We start from the raw sequence: 8,619 nt of genomic DNA, 5'->3' as shown, positions 1-8,619 counted from the left end.
GTGCTGCTGTAGGAGAGAAGTTTCAGCCTGAGTCAACAACATATGCAAAAATCACAACGAATGAGAGGCGTGAGGTTTTCAGTGTAGCAGACATTTAATTCTTATTTGCCAACTCCTGAGCTAGGACCTGGGAATACAAAGTTAAATAGGACACGATTCTAGTCCTCTAGGCACCAACGGTCTTGGAAAGGAAGCCAGACAAGTAAACTGGCCATTTCAATACTATGTGGTCGTTACAATGCTAGAGGTAGGCACAGGGGGCGCAGTGCAAGGGAGGAAGGGCGTTAACATCTGCCACCTACTTCCAGGTGCCAAGCACTGTTATCAACATTATTCCACTTTATTCCCTGGTGATTATGAAAGGCAGGTATTGATATTCACACTTAACAGACGAGGAAACAGCCTCAGGGAGATAAGCTTACTTGACCCAGTCTCTCTCCTAGTCCATATCAGAACCAAGATTCAAACAGGTTTTGTTTAGAAAATCTAGGATTTTTCAGCCATACCAAAATAAAGTAGCCTCAGGGAATCAAAACATTCAGGAGAGAAGGTGACTTCTGAACTGAGTCTTGCAAGAATTCTGGAATTTAACCAGGCAATTGTATCAGGGGTGGTAAGGGGACGGAACAGCTTGAGCAAGAGTGAGAGTTCCTTGGGGTTTGGGGAGGGAGGAGGAAAAATGATTTTTTATTTAAGAACAAATAGCAAGGAAGGTTTGTGAGCTATGATTGGGGGAAAAACAAAAAAAAAGCCTGAATTCTATCCAGTAATCCTTGAAGGGTTTTCATCCAAGTGGCCTGATGGGATTTGCATTTTACTCTGGAAGATGACTTGGGGATTGGCAGGAAGTAAGGACACTGTTTTTTTCAAGAGAATATAGCCCTAAACTAAGGTAGTAGCAGTGGGGATATAAGTGGATAAGTTCTAGATATACTTGGGAAATATAATTGGAAGGACTTGTGGACTGATAAAGATATATTTAAGAGGTGCAGTCATTAGGACTTGTTGATTGAAGGTGGGGTGAAAAGACGACACAGGTTTCTGGCTTGGTTGGAAAAAGCATAGCATCATTTACCAAGAAGAAACGAGATGGAATTGTTTGGGGTTGGGAAGGTGGACGATGAAATGTTGAGTATCACACATCTTACATTTGAGGTATCAATCATTATTGGATAGAAAGTCTTATTTAGTGAGATGGTAGTGGTTGTAGATGTCAGTGATTTGTTCCAGGGGACAATGAGTAAACTGAGAAGAGGAAAAATCTACAAATGGAGCAATGAAGGTCAGCATTCCATGAAGAAGCAGAAGTTGATGAGAGAGGAAGACAAGAGTGGTCAGAGAAGTTAAGCCCTGGAAACTAAGTAAGGAGAGGGAGTGGGCAACTATGATGGAAAGGCCATAAAGCAAAGATTGAGAAGTATGCACTGCAGTCCATTGTTTCTGGATGTCAGGGTAGGAAAGAGTAAAAGGTGACAGTAGAGGTCTCCTTGCAGTGAATTGGGGAGTGAATATGAAGTGAAATAGTGCACAGAGTCTGTACACAACCCTTTGGAAAAGCCTGATTGAAAAGAGAAAGATGAGATGCAGAGGGAGAGGCATTCAAAAAATGCTAGTTACAGTGTCTTATTGAGGAATCTAAGGCAGGAGTAGGGAGACCTGAGTATGATGGAGCATGGTGGGGTTGGGAGTCAAGCTCACAGCATTTCAGGGTTAGGGAGATAAACTGTCTGCAGCAGTCAATAGTTGAGGGTTCAGCAGGGCTTCCAATAGGGCAGAATAAGGGACTGAACTGCCAGCTTCAGGACAGGGGACAAGCCATCTCTCCTGATAGGAAAGGGTCAGGGGTTGAGTAGAGTCTTCAGCAAAGCTGGGAAGTTGGGTGTTCCCCAGCCTGTTACAGGATCCCAGCCAGGGCCAGAGCAGAAACCCTGGCCCTCCACCTCTTCATCCAGACAGGACTCATGGCAGCCATGGGTTACCTAGGGAGGAGGCTGGCATCAGATCTGGGCCTACTAGTACCAGTACTTAAAGAGTGTATCTCCTTACCCTATATTCACATTTCAGAGGCTATTCCACACCACCCTAACTGCCCCCAAGTCCCCCTTAGCACTCCCCATAGTTGTATGAAAGTGTCCACACCCTTCCCTTCCATACTTACATCAAAGAGTCCTGCCCCATGCTGCTGGTAGAGCCTTGGGTTGAGAAAGCCAAGAGGGGGGCGGCCACTAAGGATCCTGTGCTCATTGATCAAGGATAGGATCCCCCCAAACACTGGAGTAGAGGCCTGCAAGAGTGAAGGTACAAGTAGAGGTCAGGGGTTCTAAGTGACTGGACTTTTTGGGAGTGATGCTTTAAAGTATCAGACATCTCTAAGGAGTCAGGGGTTCTAGGTGCAAGGTGCTCAAGGTGTTAGGGGGTAAGGGTAGTTCCTGAGTGAGAGTTTGGAGATGGGCTGATTCTCACCGAGGTTCCAGACACCCATGGAATGGGCACTCTGTTGCTGACCACCCAGTAGCCATCGGAAAGTGCAGCCACATCTGGGTAGGCACGGCCACTGGCATTGAAGTAACTGGATGGTGGCAGGTGGGGGCTAGAGCTCAGGAACTTGGTTACAGCTTCCTCCTGAAAGGCATTTTTGAGTGAGTATTGGCATGTGGCCTGCCCAGCAGTCAGCTGAACTGAGGATCCCCCATCCTCACTCTTACCCTGCATCCATCCACACAAACACATGTACCTGGTATGAAGGCCGTGGGAACACATTGCTGAAGCCACCACCACTGATATAGTCAACAATTTCATTTGTGATGAGGAAAGGTTCCTGGAAGGATGTGCCTCCCACCGTGGTGACATAGGGGCTGAGGGGAGAAGACAGCATTCAGATAGTAGGGGACCCAAGGGGACCTCCAAGATATGTGGGGAGGGGTGAGTATAGCCCAGATCTTGCTGGAGGAACTAGACTCTGTGGGGAAGCATGTACATGGGATTGACTAAGAGATTTTGAGCCTTCAAGGCATGGCCCGAGGTGACTGTGCACACTTTTCTCTACAGAACACCCACCAAATCTTCCACTAAAATGCCTGGGGACTGAGGAAAAGGAACGATGGGAGCTGTATCCCACACAAGAGATTTGGGGCCTGGGACCTACAGGAAGAGACAGGAGTACAGCAACCAGGGCAGGCAAAGCTTAAGGCTGAACCACAGGAGCACATGGTGGGGTCAAGACAAAGGTTCTACATCATGAGATCACAAGTGAAAGGTGGTGGTTATACCTGAGTGGTAGGCTAGAGTACTTACCTGGAGGCAGGGAAGGTAGGGCGGAACTGGTGTCTTCCAGAGACAGACCAACACCCGGCCCCACTGTCACCTGAGAGAGACCAAGTGTAGCATTCATATGAATTGGTTAGGGCTTAGTATGTGGGTTCAGATGTCAGAGAGGAAATTTACGTGTCAGCTGTTACTGTAGGAGGTCAGAGTGTAGAGGTCAGGTCAGTGGTCCCTACTGGAAGGTCTGAGTTCAGATTATGAGTCAGAGACCAGGCTCAGGGATCACTGTGGAGTCAAAGCTCCCAGGTTGCAGAGGTGTAAGTGTTGTCTAAGTTTAGGGTAGGAGGTCACCTGAGGCGAAGAGCAGGGTGAGACCCCGAGCGGCAGCCTTCATTAGCTCAGTGTTGACCCGCTGGATGTAGGCGCTGCTGAGGGAGTCCTCTTCATCTCCATAGCTCACAGTATGCACATGTGGCAGGGCTGACTCGTTACTGAGCAGCATGAGCCACTGCAGGAAGGGCTCCTGTCCCTCATGCCGGCCTGGATTTTTTTTTTTTTTTGAGGGATGGGCACAAAGATAGTCACTGGGGGTTGTCAGGATCTCTCTCCAGCTTATAGCATTCCCTTGAGGGAGCAGGGATCAACACCCATCTCCCACCCCCTTCCCCACTGTCCAGTCCTCTTGGTAGTACCAGGGCTACTGTAGACCCAGGTGGAGATGTTGGCACCAGCACTCATCAGGTACTGCACATCTAGACTGGCCTCAATCCCGGCCCGGCCCCGGCCCTGTTGTCCAACCACACGGGCTACTGATGCCTGATGTGCAAAGTTGCCACCGAAGAGGCGCATGAACTGAGCCAGGTCTGAGTCATGGAAATACTGCTCCAGGAACTATGGAGGGAGTCAGAGCAGAGATCGTGGGTCCGAGGGTGAGTCCCAGGGTGGTAAGGAACTGAGGACACTGTGTGGAGGCTATGAGGACCCTGGGGCTCTTTGCTTGGCTCACCTGGGCACAGGCTTGGCTGTTATTGCTGGTGCCAGAGCCCACGTCTTGTGAGGTCAAGTTATATCGCTTACGGATCACAGAGGGGGTCACCCCCAGATGCAGGCCTACAGTCCCTGTCACCTGCGGCTCAGGATGTTGCCTCAGGGATGATGTTGGGGGAAAACGGTGCAGTCCCCCCACTGTAGGGAGAAGTCAGGCTTGAGGAGATCTTATAGACTGTAATGCCCACCTTACAACTCACCCCACCCCCAGTCCCCAATGGCATCTAAACTTCCTCAGCCCCTGGATCTGTGTGCCCCAACCTCCATTCACCCCATAGGTGTTACCAAAGTCCACATGGGGGGCCAAGGCCTGTGGAAGCTGGTAGGGATGTGGGGACCTTACAACATGGGTCTCTGTAGGTCCTCCCACATAGTGATGAAACTCAGCCCCAGGGAGCAGCAGCTCTGCTTGTCTGGAGGTCAGAGAACAGAAGTCAGAAAGCTCAAAATGGAACACAAGAAGCTACCTCTGAGCATCCCTGGGCAGTCAGTCAGTCTCCCCATACATTAGCTCCCACCCACAAGCCCCAGCAAGCTCTCAACTCCCTCCCATCCATCTCACTGATGGGATGACTGGTGCCCTCCATGGAGCAATCATTTCCTCTCACCGGATGCTCAGCCAGCAAGTCAGAAAGTCCTGTGTGATCACAGAATGGCACTTCTGGGCTCCGGCTGCCAAGAGCCATTTTTGCACCGTGTGGAGGGTCAGTGGGGATGGCCTCACCAGATCAGCCACATTCTCTAGGGTCAGGTATTTTCCTGCAGGGATTCAGAAGAGGCACTTGCCCTCATTCATTGCTTTCCCAAACTCCCCTTTTTGGACCTCAACTATGAGACATCAGGACTTCCCAAAGCCTGGAACAGGGTAAAGGAGGGCTGTGTGTGCAGGTGTAGGGTGTACTTGGGGAGCAAAGGAAGAAAAGGCTGGAGAGACTTGAAATGCCATGGCCAAGAATATGGATTTACCCTAAAGGCCAGTAAGTTGCAAATGTCGCACCACAGCATGTATTGCCATGATCTTGAAAATGAATGAGGTTAATACATATAAATTTTCCATTTTAATTTTAAGCTTATGTCCAGCAAATGTTTTCAAATCTTTCGGCACCAGTTACCCAGTTTAGCTCAAATTTGCATACTTGTTGATTTTAAGCTTAACACGATGGTGAGTCACTGTTTCCTGCCATGCACACTAGTGTCACACTGCCCCATCCCCAGCCTCTGCAGTTCACACGTGCACACTCCCCCTGCTGTGAAGGACTTTAACCAGGAGAAGGAACCAATCCATTTTGACTGTTGGAGAGACTGTTTTGAAGCAGAGTGGGGGAGTACAGTGAGGGGTGGGGAGGAGGGAGGAGACTGCAGATCAGTTAGGGAGCTGGGCAGTAGTCCAGGAGTGGGAATAAATAACTGAGTTGGTAGTAACAAAGGACAGTAACAAGTAGACTAATCCAAAGGCTCTTTGGGAGTTAGAACTGGCAGCCTTAGTATGTGAACAAAAGAGGAAATTAGAATGGATTTGAGGGTAGGGGAAGAAACGTAAGTTGTACTAGATGCCTGGTAGCTAGTAAGTAGCAGAGTCAGAATTTGAGTTCATATTTGAACATAAAGCCTGTATATTGAACCACATCCCCTTTTAGGTTTCTAGCCTGAGGAACACAAGTGTCTTGGCAGGCCCTGACATGATCACCATCCCATGCCCAACCCAGCCCTGTGTCCCTCCACTGCATCCCACATCCTGTCCTCAGTCCCAAAAGGCACCGTATTGAGGAGAGCTGGGATCCGACACAGCCTGCACCAGCTCCGAGAGTCTTTCCACATTCTGCTGTCTCAGGGCAAAGGTGAGACTCAGCTCTTCCTCAGGGTCCGCACGGCCCAGGGACACCCAGCCTGGGGGCAGCCTGTAGGGTCAGGGGTCAGGGACATGGCTTTGGTTAGGGTGGAGATGGAAAATATTGGTCATGGAAGGTTCCAGGTTAGGAGCTGAGACCTTGGGTAGGATCCTAGGAGCAGATACAGATCACATGAGGTGAATGATAGGGGACTGAGCCTAGGAACCTAGAGATGAAGCTATGGAGTGTGTACTAGGAGCTGGCATGGGGGTGAGAGAAGCTAGGACCAGGACAGTGGGAGGCAGAACAGGGTATGGGGAAGGGGGCAGTCTGTGCTAAGTCAACTCACGTCCTCCGCTGGTCAGGCTCCGGGCTGTAACTGCATTTGCCAGATAGGATGAGGGCAAAGAGCCCTAGGAGGCTGTAGGGGCAGCAGGTGGGTTTCAGTGGGAGCCACGTTGTCCTTGTGTTCCCACCCTCCCAATGTGTGCTCCCTCCAACATGATCCCTTTCTCCCGAGCCCTCTCAATTTCTCACCAGGCTTGGAGTCCCATTCTGCCCTTCCGCAGATCTGCTGTCATGTGACGGATCACATGAGCTCTATATTCCACCATCACTACCCCTCCGCCTAGTAACTAGTGACGGTGCTGGCTCCTCCCTTGCATGGGTGGTCCTGAATGCTAGGCAAGGGTGGGGCCGCCACTCGGATTCTCCCCTCTGGCCAGTCAAGCACTGAGTAAGCCCAGGGCTCCCCACCTGAGTCCTGAGCCTGGTCCCCTGGGAATCACCGCAAGTGAGTAGGCTCTAGAGACCCACAGACTGGGGTTCTTCCTAGCTGTATGACATCAGCAAAATAACCTCTCAGAGCCTAGGTTTCTGCATTTACAATATGGAGACTTATATAAAAGTGATCTGCCTCGAAAGATTGCAGTGAAAATTTTTTTTTCCTCTTTTATCCTTTATGTCCCCATATTATCAATTTTGTGTTCATTTTAGGACTGCATTTATGAACAGAGTAAAGCTTTTGCAAGACCAGGATCCTTTTATTCAAATCAGTTTCCAGTTTTAAGTAGCTTCCCAGGAGATCTACAATCAGCTGGGGTCCTGTTTATTATGGGTTCCCAAGGTTTTCAAGGAAATCAACTTTGTTCTAAGGGCCATGGAGGAATCTTGCATCTTGTTTAGTGGGCTCAGGTGGATAAAATGGAAACAGACCTTTGCTTCTTCTAATGGTAACTCAAAGCCCGCAAGGAGGTCTGAGTTTACTACTTCGAATTGGGGTCATTACAAGAGGATTTTCAATGAGAGTTAAAACCCTGAGGATTCAATTCCCTTCCAGTCTTCCTTTTTTTTCCCAAAAAATCCATATGGAAGATGGTGTCAGCAGTGTCATTTTAACTTCCAAAACCATTAATCCAATACTCATGTGAAATCTCTTGTTCTGACCTCAATACTTTTTAGATAGATCCCTCTACTCCTGCTGTGGTCCTACAGGCCACTGACATCCATTAACCTATAGATTATATCCCCACACTGAAGATTATGGCACTTCACCTTTCTGTCCCTCCCAACTCCTGCGATCATTTGACCTAGATGATCAAAATATCTAGGTAAGAGACCCATTCAACACCCTAACCTTCCATTTCTTCATCTCATTAAACCCAATGAGCATTACCTTCACTTCACTTAAACAAACCAGTCCCATGGCTACATTGGGCTTGCTATCTCTCAAAACTGCTCTACCTTTCAAATTATAATTATAGAATCCTTTCTTAGACTATAACCTTCTGTTTTTTCAAGCCATTGTTTTTCCTCACTCCTATTAATCTGACTTCCTTCTGTCCATTGATCCCTCCAGTTTCCCACTAAGCGTGGATCCTAGAGCTGTATTTACTAGCATCATGCTCAGAAACATTTCTCTTTGACCACAACTTTTTTTTTTTCTTCTAATTTCCTCAATCCCATGAACTTCTCAAACACTGGCCAATCGCCTTTCCCTCACAGCCTGGCTCCGCAAAGAACAGTCAACACCAGTGGTTCCCAAATCCCTTTGTATGAGTGAAAATTTACACTGAGATGAAGCAAGGCAGCCACCTGCAGAGAGCCTGACGTGACAAAGGCTCAACAAATTGAGCTCTTATTACAATGTGGATTTTTAGTGGCCCCAAGAAGAACAAACAAACCACTTGACTGCTCTTGTACCCACCCCAACTTATTTTAAGAACTTCAGGCCCAGAGCTGGTCATCCCCAAGATCCCCTCTCCCACCCAACTGATCCCTCTCAAGGCCCTGCTGGCCTCTTTGCCCGTATTAGAGGGAAAAGATTAGCTGCAGAGAGATGTGATCATCAGCCTCAGGCTAGGCTCCTGAGCTCCCAGTGCCATCCCCACCCCACCACCCCTCTATGCCTCCTGAGGTATCCACAATACTCTGCCAGGTGTCTTCCAGTCATCCCTATAGAACAAAGCTGGAGACTGGA

General features: G+C 48.8%; 1 protein-coding gene across 1 annotated transcript; it reads right to left on the bottom strand.

The window, feature by feature from the left end:
• Positions 1 to 79: 79 nt before the first annotated feature.
• TPP1 (tripeptidyl peptidase 1) lies at positions 80 to 6,705 on the bottom strand. The gene is given in 13 exon segments (NM_001131147.1): positions 80 to 1,979; positions 2,159 to 2,284; positions 2,464 to 2,622; positions 2,735 to 2,855; positions 3,295 to 3,364; positions 3,616 to 3,804; positions 3,957 to 4,155; positions 4,271 to 4,449; positions 4,597 to 4,724; positions 4,920 to 5,070; positions 6,070 to 6,209; positions 6,490 to 6,561; positions 6,678 to 6,705. Coding segments are annotated over 13 exon segments (1,692 nt in total). The 5' UTR covers positions 6,695 to 6,705; the 3' UTR covers positions 80 to 1,838.
• Positions 6,706 to 8,619: the final 1,914 nt, after the last annotated feature.

Source organism: Pongo abelii, chromosome 9, assembly GCF_028885655.2.
Source record: "Pongo abelii isolate AG06213 chromosome 9, NHGRI_mPonAbe1-v2.0_pri, whole genome shotgun sequence".
Taxonomy (NCBI): domain Eukaryota; kingdom Metazoa; phylum Chordata; class Mammalia; order Primates; family Hominidae; genus Pongo; species Pongo abelii.
The sequence above is the reverse complement of the archived record's forward strand: the minus strand, read 5'-3'. Positions and strand labels throughout refer to the sequence as shown.